The sequence below is a fragment of the Asterias amurensis genome, chromosome 8, assembly GCF_032118995.1.
Source record: "Asterias amurensis chromosome 8, ASM3211899v1".
NCBI classification, from domain to species: Eukaryota; Metazoa; Echinodermata; class Asteroidea; order Forcipulatida; family Asteriidae; genus Asterias; species Asterias amurensis.
The window spans coordinates 20,378,486-20,399,480 of record NC_092655.1 but is presented as its reverse complement, the minus strand read 5'-3'; the positions used below and the strand labels follow the sequence as shown (position 1 = coordinate 20,399,480).

The 20,995-nt window shown below is 39.1% G+C and overlaps 2 protein-coding genes across 5 annotated transcripts in view; one reads left to right on the top strand and one right to left on the bottom strand.

Moving 5' to 3' along the window:
- Nucleotides 1-28: 28 nt before the first annotated feature.
- LOC139940539 (uncharacterized) lies at nt 29-13,002 on the top strand. The gene is made up of 9 exons (XM_071936841.1): nt 29-661; nt 1,422-1,609; nt 2,327-2,428; nt 2,966-3,121; nt 4,271-4,403; nt 6,306-6,863; nt 7,180-7,406; nt 8,490-8,665; nt 9,411-13,002. The coding sequence occupies exons 1-9, from the start codon at nt 163-165 to the stop codon at nt 10,345-10,347; spliced, it is 2,976 nt and encodes a 991-aa protein (XP_071792942.1). The 5' UTR covers nt 29-162; the 3' UTR covers nt 10,348-13,002.
- The window catches only part of LOC139940538 (disintegrin and metalloproteinase domain-containing protein 12-like), a 65,721-nt gene continuing 55,138 nt past the window's right edge, over nt 10,413-20,995 (bottom strand). For 2 of the 4 annotated variants that reach the window (XM_071936837.1, XM_071936840.1), the window contains 2 exons: nt 20,227-20,277; nt 10,413-17,267 (listed from right to left, as the gene is read on the bottom strand). In XM_071936837.1, the coding sequence (XP_071792938.1) occupies nt 16,508-17,267; nt 20,227-20,277 (811 nt within the window). In that variant the 3' untranslated portion in view covers nt 10,413-16,507. The remainder of the gene's footprint in view (nt 17,268-20,226; nt 20,278-20,995) is intronic. The other 2 variants (XM_071936839.1, XM_071936838.1) reach the window with 2 other exon arrangements.

The following is a 20,995-nucleotide window of genomic DNA, read 5'->3' as shown; positions in this document are numbered from 1 at the left end:
TCATTCCGAATAAGAACTACACACGGGTTTCAGTAATTGCCGGGTGCCAAGGATGATAAACTTTCCTCGCTGCCGCATCCATTTTGCATCGCAATCATCTTTGAATCAAGTTTCTTTCAAACGTATCGGCGACAAGGCGCCAGAAATTTACTGCACAACAACATGGCTGAATCGGACAACCTATCTGAGGCAGTGAAATGCCTTACCGAAATGTCGGAAGAAACCCCTCAAAGTACCTCAAAAGAAGAAGAAGGAAGCACAGCAGTCGATAAAGAAGTCGAAATTCCCAGACCGTCTGCGACTGATGATCACGACTATGTGGAAGGGGCAGAGAGTAACCCCTCACACGAAAAGTTGGACATCATCAATTTACCGAGTGTGCCGGTTGTCGATGCCGTAGAATCTGTCCACCCAACGGCGTTATTTTCCTCACCACGGCCTGTTGTATCGTCAAAAACAATAGCTGATATTCTCCAACCAGTAAAAGGTACTACAAAGGCAAAGTTTGATCAAAGCTGGACCAGTATAGGCGTGTGGTCAAATCCGTACAAAGGCTATCTCTCCAGCCATGAAGAATTAGAACGAGCCATCAAAATGTACACGGAAGAAACTGATTCCCGATGGGTGGTGTCAGCAAAAGATAAACTGTTCAGTTCAACTGGTGAGCAAGATTCATGAAATAACTTTTTTATTAATGCATTTGACATTTAACTGATCTGTTTTGTTGTTGTTGTAATTCTTTAATTGTTTTTGATTACAGTTAAATTATTGAATATTGTTAACATAAACTAATAGTAATAAAGTTAAATTAATTTGTTGTTGTAATTTTTGTTTGAAATATTTGTTTAATTTACTCAATTGTTAACTTAGAATGGATGGTATGAACATATCGGACAAATCAGACTATATTGCAATCAATTCATTGCTCCGGTTTAGGAAATATTTAAGTAATTTATTTTGTTACTTTGAATAAACAAATAAAAATAAAAAAATCGTTATTTTAATATTTTTGGTTTGAACTTTAAGTTTATTTGTTAATTACGAGTTCTCTTAAATCAAGAAAATCTGTGCCACCACGTCAACTGAGTTCCATGACAGTAAAACAACAGCACATCAAACGAGCTGCTTCCAATTCAAACAGTTTGTTTAAATAAATAAAAAATAAAAAGTTACGCTTTAAATTAAAATCTCAATTTTAGATCCAAGACAAAAATGCCACTATCTCTAACATTGCCCAGAACAAGTAAAGTTTGGGTTCGTTTAACCCTAACCCTAACCCTAACCCTAACCCTAACCCTAACCCTAACCCTAACCAGAACAAGTAAAGTGTATTTGACCACTCGTTTGGATTCGTTTAATGATGCCAGTAGTGCCATTCGACCTAAATATAATAACCGGTTTCCAATTACATTTAACCTAAGATATCAAGCTCAGCAGTTTCAAAATATTCTGGAGAGGACGAGAAGACGACAGAAAAGCCGTGTTTCCGGACTTTGACGGGCTGCCTTTCATTATGGTTGGGCGTAAAAGCTGGGGTTGTCATCTTGGACGAGACAAATGTCGGTCGGGAAAGATTAAATACCGAACCAAACTGCAGGATGACAGTCAGGTTTGTTTTATTTTTACTATCTAATAATTTTTTGGTAAGCATAATTTTAAGTTGAATTTGAATTTTGCATGGTGGTAGTAGTTTTTAAGTAGGTAAGGTTCGCTGTAGCATTTAGTGAAATCTCTTTTGAATGGTGTTGGTTCTGAAAAAACACAAGTTCTTTTCAGAACCAAAAACTACTCAAAAGAGATTTCAAACAGAGCTTCTGCAAACCTTGCTTCACTCAGAAGATAATAATAATAAATAAACTACAGCATTTATAACGCGCACTGTACTGAGAAAGAGAAACATTCAAAGGCGCCGGTCAGTGTTTTGTCAAGATGTTGGAAAGCAAGCAAGAACAAGTGTGTTTTGAGTTTCTGCTGAAAGAGAGTGATGATGTGGATTTGTCTGGGGGTATTCCGGAAGTGAGTTCCAGAGTCTTGGTGCTATGTTGGAGTAAGCCCTGTCCCCGTAACTGACCAGGCGATATTTCTAAACAAAATTAGGTATTAAAACACAAATCAACTGTGCTTACCTGATAAAGGTTGCCAGCCAAAAGTACAATTTCTCATAGTACATTTTGGGACTGGTTTCCTGTTTTCTTTTTTGCCTAGCAGATGTTTGTTAAGCAGCTCTATGAAATTGGGCCGAGGTAACCAAAACCCACTCAATGCATGCTTGTTATTTACAATTAATTTGTTTGAAATGTTCTTGATATTTTCTTGCAATACATAGGAGGGCACTGATGACAAGTGGCCACTGATCCGCTCGTCAAAAAAACTTGGATGTCCAGCGACGCTTAGCGGTGTTCATATCCTCAAGTTCCGTGACTTTCCGGTAATGATAAAGTAATACCTTTTCATGGAAGAGTGGTCTAAACCATGGCACTTTAAGTTCCGATGATTGAGTGTCAGGTCCAATTCTGTTTTATGTCATTTTTTGTTCTTTGGCAAGACACTTTTAAATGCAGTTTACACTATTCGTAATTACTAAAAATAATTGTTTTCATAAAAACTTACTTGTTAACAAGCAATGGAGAGAGCTGTTGAGAGTATAAAACATTGTGAGAAACGACTCCCTCTGAAGTAACATAGTTTTGGAGAAAGAAGTAATTTGATTTTGAGACCTCAGAAGTAGATTTTGAGGTCCTGAAATCAAGCACACAATTTCGTGTGACAAGGGTATTTTTTCTTGCATCGCATTTTCGACAACCAATTAAGTTAACATTTTCACAGCTTTGTTGTTTTGTGCATTTTGTTGAGATACAGCAATCGAGAAGCCTGGTCTTTGATAATTACCGAAGGTGTCCAGTGCTTTTAAACAAAAATGAATAAAACAAAATAACAAACTGGTTTAATCATAATTTTTCTACAGATGTCACCAAACATGAGTGAGTTTCACCGCAAGCAGACACTGAGGAGACTCCGACTGTCCTTGTTGTCTAAACACAGTATCGTCAAAGCCGAACAGCGCTTCTATATCAACCTGTCTAAGCTAGATGAACACATCCATGAGACAAATCCACCTCAGGTACATATCATTCCCATAAATCCCCATAGATCAAACCCTTTAAAGATCAAGCACAACAAAATTCACAAGACTGCAGGGCATGTACGCTACAGTATTCACTGGACCAGCGTTTATTTTATTAGACCAGGGGCCAGTTTCATAGCGCTGCTAAGCACACAAGTTTGCTTAGCATGAAATTTCTTCCTTGTTAAAAACAGGATTACCAGCCAAATTTCCATTTGTTGCACAGTGCTCTTTACTGGTATTCAGCTTTTGTTTGCTTATCCTGAAAATCACATGGACATTTTGGTTGGTAAACCTGTTTTTTATCAAGGAAGAAATTCTATGCTAAGCAAATTTTTGTGCTTAGCATCTCTATTAAATTGGGCCCAGGGCTTGCCCTAGGGGATATTAAAAACTTAAGGCTAGTCCTAAGTCGAGATAAGACTAGTCTTCTGAAATCCACTCTGAATGTAAAGAGAGGGAACTTTCCACCGTACACAGTAATGTACATGTAAATTACTTTAATTTGATTATACTGAAAGAAAGTAATTAATTGTATCTAAAAGAACTATTAGTTTGCTTTAAAACCCAACATATCTGAAAGTTTCACCAGACTCAAAAGTTACCAATAAACATAATTTTGTTTCGATTTTGTATTACACTGTGATTTTTTTTTTAGTGCTTGAAAAACACAAGACCACTGGACTTGTCAAGTCCCGACTCCTGAGTTTATTGACCCGAGTCTAAAACTACTAGCCTCGGGCCTGCTGTCCCGTGTTAAATCATTGCCTTGGCCCCAATTCCATAGCTCTGCTTAGCGGCTGATTTTGTGCTTACTTTGCAATTTCTATTTCATAGCGCTGCTAACCGTAAGCACACAAAGAGGCATGGTAACCTTCCGGTGCTTACCCAACCAAAATAAATGACGTCACAATGCAAAACCGCGGTAAACACCCAATATGGCCTCCCAGATTTTCTGCTAACCTGTGAAATACGCTAAGGCTTTAAGCAAATTTTTCTGCTACAGTAAGCACGCAAATTTGCATACCGTTAAGCAGCACTATGAAATTAGTACCCTGGCTTCAACTTGTTCTCTCAAGATGTAAAGTAGATACCACCGGATGTACTAACCTTGTATTGTCTTGCTGTTTGTGTCTATTTTCACAGGATAGTGTAGCTCCAACTCTACGAGTAGAGAAGCGACTCATTTATAAACTCACTGAGTTATATCACTCAGGAGTGTTGAGATTGGCTGATATGAACAAAGAGATTGAGAAGTATGTGAAGGAGCTTTATAAAGGTGAGTAACTGGTGTTGTAAAACTCAAATCTGTGCTGTGACTCAAAAGACCCTAGATGGACTGCAGGCATGATACTTCACAGAGACAGTGAAGGTGATTGCCTCCATGCCGCCTGGTCATTGCCTTGGTGCCCTTAAAATGCACCAGTAGAAATTGTCAAGATCTTCATAGGGTGCCCTTTACCGAGGAGAAATGCCTTGGTGCCCTTGCCTTTTTAAAAGCGAAGCATACAGGCTGATTCTAATACTCACTTTGATGACTCAAAGACTCTTAGTAGGGTGAAACTTTGCTCGAAGGGAAAACAATCAGTGAGGTTTGGTGAGACATCATGTTGACAACTCACTTCAAGTTCTTCAAGAAAAATTGGTGGTTAACAACTAGGCAAATTGATCAGTGTGCTCGATCAGTGTCGCATTGTCCTGAAGACGTTCAGAGCATACTGATCAAAACAAGGAGTTGTGAACCTAACTGTTTTGTAATTATTAATCTATTGCCCAGTCTCACTCATGCATAATGTCCATGTCCCATTTGTTTGTTTGTGTACGTATTTGTTTATTTTGTCTTTGTCTTTACGGAAGGGGAACAAAAAGCATATGCTTCTCCTTTTGCCTACATGTTAATGTCACACTATTATCTATCCATTGTTTGTTATCTGGATCTAGTTTTCATTTGTACAAGTTATTACATGTTTTCTGAACAATAGTATCACAATATATTGATTGGTGTTGACATGATATAAATGCATCTGAAATGAAATGAACCACCACAGCTCATGGAGAGAGCTCATAACAGGATATGACTGCAAACCTCACTTGAGTGAGAAATTTTCTCATTCTTTTTCTCATTCATAGTGAGTAACTAGTGTTGTAAGACTCAAATCTGTAGGTTGACTCAAACCACAGATAGAAATGATACTGATACTATACTACAGTTAATTACGATCCTATAAGCTAAAGTAGTAGTCCAGTCTATTTGCTATACCATCCGCCCTGGTAATAGTTAAAAAGCAGGACAGTTCTTTTCAGAACTGAGAAGTCTCCCGAACCTCCGATTATCTACTCCGCGACAGTAGAATAAAGCTAGGCAGTTCTCTAAGAACAAACTCTACCTGGCAAGTAGATACATACATGGTGTCACCGCAAACCAAATATGCATTGATACCTCACCATGCAATGCCTCAAATCCTAGATACTATACTTGCTCAAAGAATCTGCCATGTTGACTCTATTCCAGCATAATGTGACTAAAGAAGTTTTAATACAGGTCTCTTTCACAATTTCTGAATACGGCCCATTGTGTCTCACACATGTCTTGCTTAATACACATAAGATATATACTTATCAATGGGCTACTGTTTCAAGGGTATCACTGTATGGGGTGGTGGTCTCTACAGGCATTATTCATTGGTTGGGTCATGATTGGAATGGTGATGAGGTAAACCATGGAGCAATAAACACATGTCTATAGACTTGGGTAGCTCTATCAGTGTAATATCAATAATTTGGGGGGCTAATCGTCCTTACTCGCAGCTAGAGCTGAATTGCGAAGGACGCAGCTACAACGTGTTTGAGAAGCAGGCATGCAAGGGCGCATTCAGCTGCCAGCCACATCAACCCATTATGACCACGGAGCACAGTCAAGATCGAAAGTGTTTGATTTTTTCCTGAGGGAGGAAAACCGGATGTTCTGGAAAACCCTCGTGGCACAGCAGAGAACCAACGCACAACTCAACTCACATATGGCCCCGACCGGGAATCGAACCGTGGTCACCTTGGTTAGAGGCGAGCGCTTTACGCACAAGCCAACCATGCCACCCGAAGTGTGAGTGTGCAGTGCAAGGATACTACATCTGTCACTGCAAATGTCACTTGATAATTTTTTTCTGTAAACCATAATTTGCAGATGAAGAGCTGCCGTCCAAGGAGGTCTGCCCAGAGTTGTACCCAAGCCTAAACTGTCAGCACTTCCTCATCTCCCACGCCGTTAAAGTGACGAGTCTCTTGGAGATGGATCTCGGCCATTGTCATCGCCTCATCAGTGGCTGGCAGGTAGAATTCCCCAATGACAGCTGGTACTATCAGCCCTTTGCCTCATGCGGCCCGATCAAACGCGCCAAGAACAAGCAAAACAAGAGACTGCTTGGGCACTATCCCGACATGAAACAGACGTTCCTCTTCTGTTGTCAGAACGAGGGACAACGCCAGCTCCTGCATACCTACGGTTCAGTATGCGTCCTGGACAGTCCCCACGGCAAGACCGTCCTGCCGACGTACTTCCTGCTGGTACGCACCAATGCCGGGTACCAGGTGGTGTCAACAATCATCATGCAGTTCTGGAACAGTAGCATGTTAGTTGAAGCCATGCAGGTCATCAAGGACTGGAACCCTGACTGGCAGCCAAAGGCTTTACTGGTTGAAATGATCGAGGATGAGGTACCAGTCTTGGAGGTGCTCTTCCCAGGTATGGATTTCCATGATTATTTTTTAAGACTTTTTGTTAGATTTGAAACAAAAACATTTCAATGATTTTGAACAGTATTTTTCGATTTTGAATGGTAAAACTGAGATTTAAAAAAGGAAATCATCTGATGTATGGAAAAGTTTCATGCCTGAGTTAGGGAGACTTCCAGAACTCTTGGTTACCTGCGAGTTTTGGCCAAATCTGAATATGGAAATATTTAATTGCCCCAGTGTGGGATAATAAAGTTCTTATCTTATCTTATCTTGTCTTATCCATTATTTGTAAAATGTTTCCTTCTCTATTCAATTTTTAAAAGAATGTCAGGTGCTGGTCTCGTTCATCCATCGTGAGAGGGCGTGGCTTGACTTCTTTTCCAATGAGGAGGACCAGTCTTACGTCCTTAGCCTTCTAGATCCCATGTTCTTTGCAAAGACGAAGGAAGACTTCAACAATGCCTTGAAGGCCCTTCAAGAGACCCCTCTATGGACGGAAAACAAGAGATTTCAATTCTGGATGAGGGTCAGATGGCTGCCATGTTATCCGGTTCGTTTAAAACTAATTATTTTACTCTTTCATGAGTCTTTTGTGTCATTGCCAATCGGTTAAGAGCATAGTACTCAACCTCTGTTGTTTCTGATCAGCAGAGTGTGGGTTTGAGTCCCGGTCATGTCATTTGTGTCCTTTTAGTAAGATACTTGTTGATAATATCCTTCGGATAGCAGATCAACTCGTACATTGTACATGTAGGTCCCAGGTTCTAGGATTGGTAGTGTACAAAAAAGAACCAATAACACTTATCACTTATCATGGTGGCACGGTTGGCTTGTGCGTAAAGCGCTCGCCTCTCACCAAGGTGACCCCTGTTTGATTCTCTGCTGTGCCACAAGGGTTTTCCAGAACATCCGGTTTTCCTCCCTCGGGAAAAATCAAACACTTTCGATCTTGGCTGTGGTCCGTGGTCATAATGAGTTGATGTGGCTGGCAGCTAAATGCGCCCTTGCATGCTGCTTCTCGAACACGTTTTAGCCGCGTCCTTCGCAATTCAGCTCTTAGCTGCGAGTAAGGATGATTAGCCTCCCGAATTATTATTATTATTATATGGAAGAGTAATCTGAACTAATATCAGTGTTTCGGGTTTACATAGCAAGTACCCTTGTTTACAGGTTTCTTTGGGCTTGTAAGCTACGAAGATTCAGGGGTAGATTTCACAGAGAGTTAGGACTCATCTTATCTCGAGTTAGGATGAGTAACTCTTCCTAACTTAGGATTAATCTTAAGGTATGCATGCTTCAGTGCAGGGTTGGGACTCGTCCTAAGTCCTAAGATTAGTCTTAAGTTAGGAAGAGTTTTGTGAAATTGACGGCTGTTTAGTTATAAGGCAAGAGCCTAAATTTTCACAGGTTTGTTATTATATATAGAAGTTGTGATACACGAAGTGTGGGCCTTGGACAATACTTTAAAAACATCTTAAAAACTCCCTGGTTTCCAGTTGTTCTTTAAATGTATTCGCTTTTCATTGCCTGTTGTTGCTGAGCGCCATGATCTAGATGGAATGGCGATATAGAGATCCTGTTATTTTTAATATTATTATATTAAAACAACTTTGGATTTGTTTTTCTTCAACAGAAGTGGTCGATAGCATTCTTCAGTGAAGAAACTCTTTTCACCATGTGCGCCAACAATGGTCTGGACTTGTTACGTGAGGCTTTGGAATACACATGGTTAGAGAATGTCCGTAGTCGGAGCCTGAGCGAGCTGCTAACCTGCCTGGCCATGGACGAGCTGCCAAGATTATTCAAGAGGTACACGTCAAAACCAGGAGAATGCTTTGTGTGTAGTTGTTCCTTGCATATCTTGAACCTAATTTCAATCACAGTTCTCCTTTCAGGAGAATCAATCAGTGTCGACTGACTCTACAATGAAACCCCTAAAAATCAGCCCACTTCTCTCTTATCTCTTTAGCCTCCCAACGATGACTAGAGCAAGCTAGTCAAACGTTGGGACCAATTTAAGAACTCACTCCATGATAGTGCAGTTAAAAGACTGAGAAGTCTCTCGAACAATCCGATAAATCTACTTCGCAGTAGTAGATTATATAGCAAGACAGTTCTCTAAAGATACACACATGGTGTTACTGCAAACCAACATATACTAATACCTCACCATGCAATGCCTCAAATCCTATTTTCATTGAGCTGCTCAAACAAAAAACATTGCTTAACAATTTGCTGCTAAGCAAAAAAGAGCAGAATACCCAGGCATAAATTGTACACGCGACATTGTAATTTGGCTGGTCACTTTATTCTGGTAAGCAAAAATTTGTTGTGCTATACTAATTTTTCTGCCTAAGCACCTCTGAGAAATTTGGCCCCACTTTGAGGCACTTCAAACACACTTTCATTTTAGCTGAACAACAAATTTCAGCATTCCCATTATTAACCAAAATAAACACTAAAACATTGATCCATAAGACATACGCCTTGTTAATTTTTCAATTTGAGGAGTTGCTTTTACCCATAGGTATCTTTTTGTTTATTAAATCACCAGCTACACTAAGGAAAACATCTCCATGCAAGCCGCTACAAGGTACCAGGTAAACCCGAAGCTTCCGATGTACGTCCGACATCTACCGGTACCCGTCCGCCCATTCATCAACGAGGTTCTGTCCTCAACGCCGACGATGCAGGTTGTACTGATATCCGAGGGACGATATCTCGTCAGTTTCGAGGACGTTGAGGATAGATTCCGGGTCTCGTTCGGTACCGAGGATGAGTACCCGTCATGCGACTGTTGGACCTGGAAGAGCAAGATGGAAATCTGTGAGCACTTCTGCGCAGTGTTCAAACAGTGCATCAACTGGCACTGGTGCAAACTCTCCCCCTTGTACACGGACAACCCGATCTTCAAAATTGACCAGTCGCAGTTGGACCTGCCCTTTCAGGACACCCCCAGATGCGGCGACCAAGCCCAAACAGACATCTTCAGGAATAAGGAGTTCTTTCAGGTTGCGATGGACGACTTCGGAGCAGTGGAGGAGGTGTTAGAACACAATATGAGCAGTGACGGTGATGCTGACACAGCCGGCGACGACATGGATGACATGGACGACGTCGTGAGTGACTCCTTGGAGCTGAACGTGAAACAAACAACGTGTAACAATCTCTTGGAGAGGCTGGGTCAGGTATCCAAGCATGTGACTAACTCAAGCGCCATGGACTTCATGACTACTAAGATGGTAGAGCTACTCAAGCAGATGCAGCAGTACGATAGCGTTGTCGTTGTCAGGGAGAAACGGGGGGCAACACCCTCATCGTCCCTGGATAACGGCGAGGGACGGAAGAAATCACGCAGTGGGCCATCTCCACCAAGGGTCACTCGTCAAGTAAAGAAGGCTGTGTCATTATCGAACAACAGTCCACAGAAGCAGCTACATGACCTGGATTTGGGTTCAGGTGGTGGCGCAGATTTCACAGGTGACAGTTGACAAAGGTGACCAACGTGCCATGGTTATTATACCCCTCAATGCAAAGCAATTCTGGCGTGTCATGGCTATGCGGTTTAGAGTATCTGACTCCAGATCTGGGGGCCCCGAGTCATCCTGGTGTGGGTTTGAATGCCGGTCATGACAATTGTGTTACAAATTAACTAGAATTGCTCATATGTTCACCCAGTGGTAAAAAGGTACTTGGTGAGGGCAGAGATGGTTCTTGTGATTGATGAAGCTTGGTGCAGTACTCGGCAACACAAGGCTGTATACTCCCAGGGGAGCTGATGTGGTTTAAGAAATTAATAACACGTGAAGAATTTAAGCACTACATGAGAAGTCACTATTTATTTTTTTTTTTCATTTGTATATCGTCTATAAGAACATTCCTACTCACTATGTCGTGCATTGAGACAGAATAATTCCAAAGTCTATTGACCCAATTCACCTGACGTCGTGGGCAACTTCACTGTGCGTTTTTATATATAACTCTATGCTGTGGTTATGCAGTACAGTGCGCATTTTAGGCGACGCAGCGTTAATACACGTAAACCTAACTGGCATCAGTTGCCACGTGTGATGCGCGTGCAAGGGGTCAATTGCAGAGAATCGAACTGTAGTGCAGTTTCACAGGGCTGTAAGACTTGACTTTTTGCTTAGTATTTAAGATCGATTCCTATCTTAACTCTTACAGTGTCCTTCTTTTTTTGCATATTGAACCTAAAATGGTTTTAAAAAAATTGAGTTTTTTCTAAATTCTGTTTTAGAAGGGAAAAAGTCTTTCCCACGAAACAAAAGGTATCTTGCCGATTTGTTTTGCCTCGGTACATCCCAAACCAAGTCAATATTATTTATTGTTTGATAACGCGCTTTCATAATAACATGTATATTAGGGGTTGTACGAATGATGATACTTTTTCAGTACATATAAAAGATTAGATTGTACGCCTACAACCTTGGCACAGAAATAATAAACAGGGCTGTATGCTTTGTTTTTGAAAGAGCAAGGGCACCAAGGCATTTTCTCCTTTGCAAAGGGCACCCTATGAGGAAAATGCAAATTTCTACTGGAGCATTTCAAGGACACCAAGGCAATGGTATCAGGCCTGAATTAAGATCAATCTTAGCTATTGATGTGAAATTGAGATTGGTTCAAGTGCAAGCTCAAACAAGGACCCTTCAAAGGCGTTTATAAACACCAGTCGGTTTTAGAAAAGTTTGGCACTTCGTCCAGCGGGGAGTAATTATAGAATTGGGGAACAAACAATTCATAGTTACTCTTGGTAACTTAATGTTCTAAAATAAACAAAAACAAAAGTACCGCAACCAATTGACAAACAATTATTTATTAATAGTATGACTTTAGAAATGATATACAAATTAACAATAAAAGGGATATTTAATACACCAATATTTTGATTTATTTGTATAAAAATGCGACTTTAATTTTAGGTATTTTGGTCAACATACATTAATCGTCACTGACTCCACAAACTGACGCACTGTATACAAAACCACTTTTTGTTAGTTTTCAGTTTTTGACATGTACAAACATTGTTCATCGAGGCCTGCATATTCATGATGTTTAAACACTTCAGGAGCTTTCCTTTTTTTAGTACGATGATGATGCGACTTTTGCATACATTTTCAACGCCAAAATCTGACACATACCCTTTTCATTTTATTGCTTATTAAAGACACTGGACACTATTGGTGTATCTCAACATATATGCATAAAATAACAAACCTATGAAAATTTGAGCTCAATCAAAAAAACACCCTTGGCGCACCATGGTCACACGAAGTTGTTTGCTTTCAGATGCTTGATTGTGAGACCTCAAATTCTAAATCTGAGGTCTCGAAATCAAATTAGTGGAAAATTACTTCTTTCTTGAAAACTTTGTCATTTCAGAGGGAGCCGTTTCTCACAATGTTTTATACTATCAACCTCTCCCCATTACTCGTTACCAAATAAGGTTTATTTTTTTTAGTAGTTACCAAAAGTGTTCACTGCTTTTAATTCAGGTGACAATCAGCACAATGCACCTTTAACATAAACTTCAAGGCATCAAGTCTCTACTGTCAGAAAACTACAATGAAAATCCCTGAATATTTGTGGGAAAGCTTGATTTTAAAAAGCGTTTTAAACGCTGTTTTCTTTGATTGCTTCTTTTTACTGGTATCTACATACATGTATCAGTTTGTGGAGTCGGTAATAAAATGTATGGAAGATTTAAAATACAACAAAAAAGTGTCAAAAATAACTCCACTCAAACCCCGCCTAAAAGCCTTGTTTGAAGTCCCTTACAAATCAACAATATAAGTTAATAAACTTGACCATGAGATAAATATGTACATTTGTAGTAAATTTACGATTTTTTTGTATATAACACAAGTTTATAATATTCTTTAAATAATACGTTACACTTATTTCCTACGAGTATATTTTATATGTCTTCCATGATGACCTATGACATTATTTATCATTGGTTTGTATTTTCATTACGTACAAAATCGTAAAAAAAGAAAAATCGCTTGCAAAGAAAATTAGCGTAATGGGATTTTGGTCATCAGTTGTACATGATGAAGTTTATTCAGAGTGCCTTGGAAAAAAACCTGCAACAATTAACATATTTTGCAAAAAAAGAAGAAAAACTTTTACTGGTTTACTTGACAATGGGCGCTGGTTTTGGATGCAAAAAGCAGCCATTTGAAAGACTTTTTTATACTTAAATGTACGTTAAATATTTGAGTGTATCACTTTTCCTTACACATTTAAGTTTCTTTTCAAATATGTGTTTTATATTAAAAGTTGAGTTTACCTTTGTTCATAATTGGTTCCAATTGTTTTGTAAAGTTACAATAAAGAAAAGAAAAGCATTGATGATGTGGAATGCAAAATAAGGGTTCGTCTGCAGAATTTTGAGTGATTTAAAGAAGATGTCAGTTTGATTTTTGTTTCCAGACGTTTAAAAAGTTTGAATTCAGATGAAAGTCTGAAATTTCTGTATATTAATTTCAACTTAACACCCAAATAAATGTAAGTGCATTGTAAAGTTCTGTGATGAAATTGAATTATTAAATGCCTTTATTTTAAAATTTATGTTTGCGTAGGTCTTGCAAAATTCCTTTTCAGCATCTTGTTTTTGCAACTGATCAAAAATGACTTCATTGATTTGAAATCGTCTCTCTTTTCTGGACATAAAATAAGTTTATGGAAAACCTGTTCTTGTACTTTACTTTAAACCACAGGCAGATAGTTAAAAAACAAACTTTTGTTTTAAATACGCAGAGCTGAGCTAAATAGAAATTGACCGAAATATACAATCAGGAGATTAAAAGTGAGAAATAATACTTCAGAGTTTGAAAGACAGCAGAGCGACATATACAATAACAATTGTATTGCAGTAGAGCAGAAAATACAGAAATATTTAAAGGCAGTGGACACTATTGGTAATTACTCAAAATAATTATTAGCATAAAACCTTTCTTGGTGACGAGTAATGGGGAGAGGTTGATGGTATAAAACATTGTGAGAAACGGCTCCCTCCGAAGAGCCATAGTTTTCGAGAAAGAAGTTATTTTCCACAAATTTGATTTCGAGACCTCAGATTTAGAACTTGAGGTCTCGAAATCAACCATCTAAACGCACACAACTTCGCATGACAAGGGTGTTTTATTCTTTCATTACTATCTCGCAACTTTGATGACTGATTGAGCTCAAATTTTCAAAGGTTTGTTATTTTATGCATATGTTGATATACACCAACTGTGAAGGCTAGTCTTTGACAATTACCAATAGTGTCCACTGCCTTTAAACTAAGCAGAGCACCTTTGTCATCTTTTATCAGAAGAATGATATGAAGCTCCTACTCTAAACCAGAACCCAATTTCATAGAGCTGCTAAGCACAAAAATTTGCTTAGCATGAAATGTTTGCCTTGATAAACACAGGATTTCCCAACCAAATTTCTCTGTGATGTTCAAGATAAGCAAACAGATGAATACCAGTAACAAGCAAATGGAAATTTGGTTGGTAATCCTTTTTTAATCAAGGAAGAATTTTTGTATGCTAAGCAAATTTTTGTGTTTAGCAGCTCTATAAAATTAGGCCCTGGAAAACTTGTTTTATTTTGCTCATCAAATAGATGGCAAGAAGAGGTTTCAAATACAGTCGGAGTTGCAAGAAAACAACGAGAAAAAAACACATCCCTGTTGCATAGAATTGCGTGCTTCAAATGGTTGGGAAAAAAAAAGCTTCAAGCCTGAAGCCTTTCCCAAATTGCTGAAAACTTGTTCTCTAAAGCCACGTCAGCCTTTTTGAGATATGGCGGCTGAGCTAGGAGTGTACTGTTTGGTTTGGGTGTATACACACGTTTACCCAAACCGTCTAGTGTTGTAGCATTGTGACCGCCATATCTCAAAATGGCTTACTAATTCAAATTGTATGCTCTGTACCAAGTATATTTTTATGGTAATTGGTTTTTAAAGTAATGGGTTAGTATGGGAGAGGACAAGCTTAATATGGGTAAAGGGAGTCAAAGCTTAACCGTTTTACTTGATTTTACCACAATTCTAACGTCAATAAAGCAACCCATTTAAATAAACATTTCCCTTTACATATATTTTTCTTTCGCATAAATGATTCTCGAAACGAAGATGTAAAAACACACATCCAGATTCAGAGTGGCAAAAATCTTCATTCAAAACACTTTATCTACCGTTTCCAATCACCCTGTCCTTCACCCTTTTAGGAACGTTAACGTTGGTTACAATAAAAAGATACAAGATTTATAGACAATAAAATGAGTTGCTAGTTTTGCATTTTTTGAGAGAATATTTCCAGCCCACTAAATATGCTACCAATGATAATTATTAATAAAATGTCAAGGTGCTTCAATAGTTTGAACCCAAAATAACTATTGCATCCGTTTCCTTGCCAGCAAGAAAATAAAATACTTAACTATTCCGATACACATAAGTGAAAGCTCATTAGGAATTTAAAATTTAAAGCCACCCTATGTTGATTTAATCCAATAAACCCCTGAAAAACTTTTACATTGTTTTGACAATCTAACTTTAGTTATTACATAAGGATTGTGTTACCCTGATTCAACGTAACATAGTTACAGAAGCAAGGCGTTATCACAAAATGGTTAGTTGATACTTGTTAATTCTTATATTAAGTACTTTAAATTATGAGACAATCATAAGGGCGGTAAATACACACTATAACTTCATAGTCTCAATATACCTGGGGCAGCAATCTTGATTTTCTCCCGATCAAATCAATACAACCAAATCGAGGCTTGAAGGACAAATAGTCTGGTTCCTTTTCTTGCAGGAAACATTTAGCATCCATTACTGTGTATGGATACGCGGAACATGACCAAGATGGAGCAGCATTGTAACGGTGTTTTGACCCAAGCCACGTAACGCCATCATCACAATAATCTTGGATGCTCGCTACAAAAATATTAGTTTCTGTCATCAGTCCTTGCTTAAAAGGTTAGAGCAAAATGTCTGCACTAGCTCAGGCCTAGAGTTTGATCTTTGAAGGGGGAAGGCCATCATTTATGCAAAGGGCACTTCTACGCGAAAATCTTAAAGTCTATTGGAAAATTTTGAAGGAGCATCAAGACTGAAAGTCAAGACCAGAGGACATGACCGCCAGATACCTCAGGGTCTGCTAGCTGTGTACGCAAAGAATTATTGGTAATGTAGACTGCACACACTCATTAACAATAATAATAGTAGGCATTTATTAGACACTTTAAAGTATTGCATCAAAGCACCTTACAATATTAATACCCCTGTTCATTTAGGCTTATTCCTGCAACATACATAGTACAAGTAGGACAGCCAAAACGGCAATAGGGTCAACATTTTATTGCCACGCAGTTTCATTCATGCAAGTAGAAAAAAACAAATCAATAAAGACATGAATCAATAAAAAAAACACAACAACAATAAGTGAACAAACAAAACTTCAATAGTTGAGTAGACCAAACTTATCCCAACCGTTAATAGGTTGACGTGTACTGAAGTTTCTTGACTCAAAATGATGCAAGAGCTCCAGATTTACTGTGAACCAGTTGTTCCAGAGCGAACTCTTGCAGATTTTAAGAAGTAAAAAGGACTCATTATTTAGGAAGCATGTATCATACTGACGGGTCTCCTGTGCTGGCAGGCCTCCGGGGTACAGGCGGCGGAATCTTGGGCCGAGCAACATTTTTTATGCGTAAGGATTCCGGTCTTGGAGGTGGTACTGGCCTGCTGGGTTTGCTTCCTGCCTTCTCCGATGGAGACGAAGTTTCCGCTGAGTTGTTGGCATTAAACTTTGGCCTAGGCACTGTAGGTGGTCGACTGGCAGTTGGTCTGAGAGCTACACTGGGTTTACTTGGCTCTGAGGATGCTAATGTGGGCAGCTTTGGCAGAGGAGGTTTAAGAGCTGCTGCCCCTGTGGGCTTTAAAGGTCCACCTGGTAGTTTCGTAGGGGCAGAAGATGGCTTCACAGGTGCAGGAGTGGGATACACGGGTGCAGGAGTGGGATAGGTTGACTGTCCAGGAGGTTTTGTAGGTGCTTTCCGCACAGGACTTGGCTGTGTAGTTTTAGAAGAGGGAGCCTCCGGCACTGGGGGTGGAGGATTTGTGGGCTTTAACCTTGATGACTCTCTCCTCACGATTTTAGAAGAAGGGGCAGGGGCAACCGGCGGCCTTGTCCCTTCTGGATTCTGCTGTGGTCTGTTCCAGGAAGGTCTACTATTGACATATTCTGTTGTTGGCTTATAGACAACATTTGCGTCCCTGGTGGCTGATGGCCTCGTGCTCATAACAATATCTGGTCTTGATCTTGGTTCATTGCTATGGCTACCATTGCTTGCATTTGTCTTATTAGCGTCACGGGGAACATTGGTGAACCTAGAAAAGATGAAACAGAAAATCAATAAGAATAAGAGAAAATCTTTGCTCTAAATATGTTAATTAATTAATGAAGTCATTTTCCAGCCAGACACCTCATAATGTTTCAAAACCTTCTAGTTATAGTACTGATTGTTAAATGAATTTATCAAAGACTTTCTGCGGGCTACAGGTAAAATGGATTATGTGAGCAGACTTTGTTACACTTAACAGCCAGCTAAGATCATATCCGAACTGGCGGCTTCTGCTATAGCCGAGGATCTTGATTTATAAGGAAATCTTGTAATTCAATGCATGATGGCGATCCAGCCATATCTAAGCTGCCTATTGGCCTAAACATACCCACACTCTATTTTGCTGTTTACTTTCTATGACCTTCAAATGATTATTCTTAGGATGTGCCAGACCGATTAATTCTCGTGGCAGATCTTAATAAAGTAAGAAGGACCTTCATCACCAGACTGACATTTTTTCCCTGCAAGCTGGAGGTGGTGAATATAGTCTGGCCCCTTTCTTACAAGATGAAATTAGTATTCATGACGTCTCCTTCATCCAGGATACATGACTTGGATGGCAATAGCATGATGCGTGTCAGTGGCAGCTAGTTTACAGTACAGTTAGACTGGTCCCCAGTCCTTATCCTTATACGCATGGATAAGGACAGGAATTAGTTTCTACGTACACACATGTATGTCGGATTTAACTACGAATCTCCATGAAGGCAAGCCATGTGAAATAAATGAAAGGTCAAAAGGTGATAATGTACGGCAGATTTCTGGCCCTACCATTATGCACTGTTTGTACTTTCAACCACAAATAATGCAATCTTAACATCCATTAAATACAATAGCTGTTCAGTGAATTTAGTTGGTTAATAGGAATTCTTGAATGACAAGGTCAATGTAAAGTTAGCATTCATTTTCCCTTATTTTTAGTAACACGGCAAATAACATCACTTTAGTTTTTCCTCTCACCTCAACAGGGATCTGGATTACTTAGCATGTGCCAGACCCCCAATGCCATAATGCCAGTAAGCAGAGTAAAATGTTGCTTAGCAGAAAATTGGTTACCAGCCATAAGTTTTACATTATTGTCACTGGTTCCCAACTCATTTTTTGCTTAGCAAAAAAAAAAAACTGCCAAGTTGTGTTTTTCTGCTGACCACCTTTATGAAATTGGACCCATCTGCTTAACTTCCTAATAATGACAGTGGCTAAATGAGACGTTTCAGCTTAGCAGAGATAAGATCCAAATGTTGAAAAAAACATAAACACGACACCACTGACTCCTTTCCTGCTTCGGAATCGTCCAAAGTTTTCCCAAAGTAAAACGTGCAGTACTATTAATTGGTGGTACAAACAAACTAGCATTGCATTTGCGTAGCACTTCAAATAATGGAGTGCAAACTGAACAGGCTGCTGCATGAAGTTTTCGTCTTTTTTCGTCTTCCTCACAAAATAAACCCTCAACAACAAAAATAAGAAGAAGAAAACATGCTTTTTTACATCACATGGTTTGCAATTTATACCACGCCCGATATGTGGCTAAGAATGCCCCACCCCCAAATGTGCCAATACTTTAACCAACTCTTTCCCTATTGTACAGAAGTACCCCCCCCCCCCCCTCGTAAATCCTGAGAATTTCTGAGGTTCCCATTACACTATGAAGACATAATAGGGGGTCACATATTGAGCATCAGATGTTGCTATTACATACACTGGCATTTGATACAACTGTATAAATGTAAAGCTATGCAAGCATTATTATATTCATTCCAAAATGCAAACTTCATTCCTGGTGTTCAACACATGCAGTTAGCTCATTTCAACAAGCAGTCCCCCCCCCCCCCAACAGTTAAATACAGAAGTATGACTTTCAACTTTAGCGAAATTGCGTTTGGGACACTTTTATTAAAAATGTGTTGCAATTTTTGGGCAAGAGACTTTTTCAAGTCAAGTAATAATTTAAATTTCAGAACAATTTTGCAGCACCTAAATATTTGTGCAGTTAGCTGGAATGTTTATCAGCTTCAAATTAAGTATCAAGTTATAAACCACAAGAGAAAGTGACAGGGTAAAAACTTAGTTCAACTTTGCATTCATTACAAGGGGCCATTCAGAATAATCATTGTTTGAAAATGTTAATCTTTATTTTCCCCGAAATTGTGGTAGGGTGGGGTCAAAAGAAATTCAGTTTTCAATATAAACAATTGAAGGACTGTCTGTGAAGGTTTTTTTTTAATGGCCAAGCTTGCTTCAATTGCTGACTTCCATACCTTGGCCTAGTATCATGGCTGTATTTGCAGCAAGGAATCAGAGCTTAAGGAAGCAGGGAATTCTGTTTACGTCAAGTATATTTCACAGGTTAGCAGATTTCTGCTTGTTCGCGTGCGTAGTCCTCGTTACTAGGCACTCTTCGCTTATACAGCTCGCGCAGAAATTTGGCGCTTATACAGTGAGCGAAGAAAAGTGATTGTAAGTGCAAAAATCGGCTGTTAGCCCTGATTGGGAGATGCTGAAGAATTTCTCGTCTGCGTCAAAGGAAAAAATTGTTGCGTGCCAGATCTAGAAGCCAAGAAAAGCTGTTGAGAATTCCTGAGCTGGGATTACTTTACTTCGTTTTCTTCAGTGTGTAGAGTATATAGTCATAGTCGTCGGGTAATAGTCGGTCAATATTTAAAATTTGGAGTCGGGGTCAAAACAATTTTGATAAAAGATTGTTACACATTGGTCATTCTGAATGGCCCCAAAGAAAAATGATAACTGACAAACATTGCATCATGAAAATGTAACAAGAGGATTTGACAAGATGCATGAATGGGAGGGGAATTGGGGAGGGGGAATGAGGATTGAAGCAACCATGAGGAGAAACGAGCAATATTATGAGGTGCAACTCAAGAAGACGACAATTTTTGCAAACATACAGGAAGATGCGTTTGACGACCTTGCATGCTACTTACCCTTGCCTTTTAACGGGGGAATATTTACGTGGTTGGCTGCGCTGTGCCACGCTGTATTTAAAAGAAATTTGCCTGTGAGCATAATGTCACGACAGTACAACCCTCACAACGGAACCACAGATAGTATAGCAAATCTCAGACAGAAAATAAAATGAACAGACCGCAAAACAAGTCCACATTTGTCGTGCCTGTGAGTGTATAGACTCAACAATGATACTGCACTGTACAGTACAACTCACAGAAAATAACAGGACATCTTTTAAAGAATATCAAAATGTATACAGACGGCAAACCAACTTCAAATTTTCTTAAAAAGAGGGGCTCCAAGATTAAATTCAATTTTGTGAGGCACTCCATTTTCTAATAGATTTTTCCTCCACTTTTATAAGGACTCTACATATTGGAAAACGAGTGCATCGCAAACCTGGATTTTATCTTGAAGCCCCTCTTTAATTTGTATTTCCCCCACAGCTATTGCTTTGCTTCATGCAAATCGATTGTAAAAGTAACAATATTTTTCACCAAACAAAGGTTGCTTAAATATTTTCATCTGCAGAAATAACGACAACATGCTTATTCTGACACACAGCTTTATTCAAAAATTTGGGGAATTAATAAAAGGAAAATATCCTGAAGACCCAATATGCAGGATCTTGTCACAATAAAAGAGACAAGTTTAAAGAATGCGGGTTACAAGACCTGGGCCCAACTTGATAGAGCTGCTAAGCACACAAATTTGCTTAGCATGAAATTTCTTCCTTGATAAAAA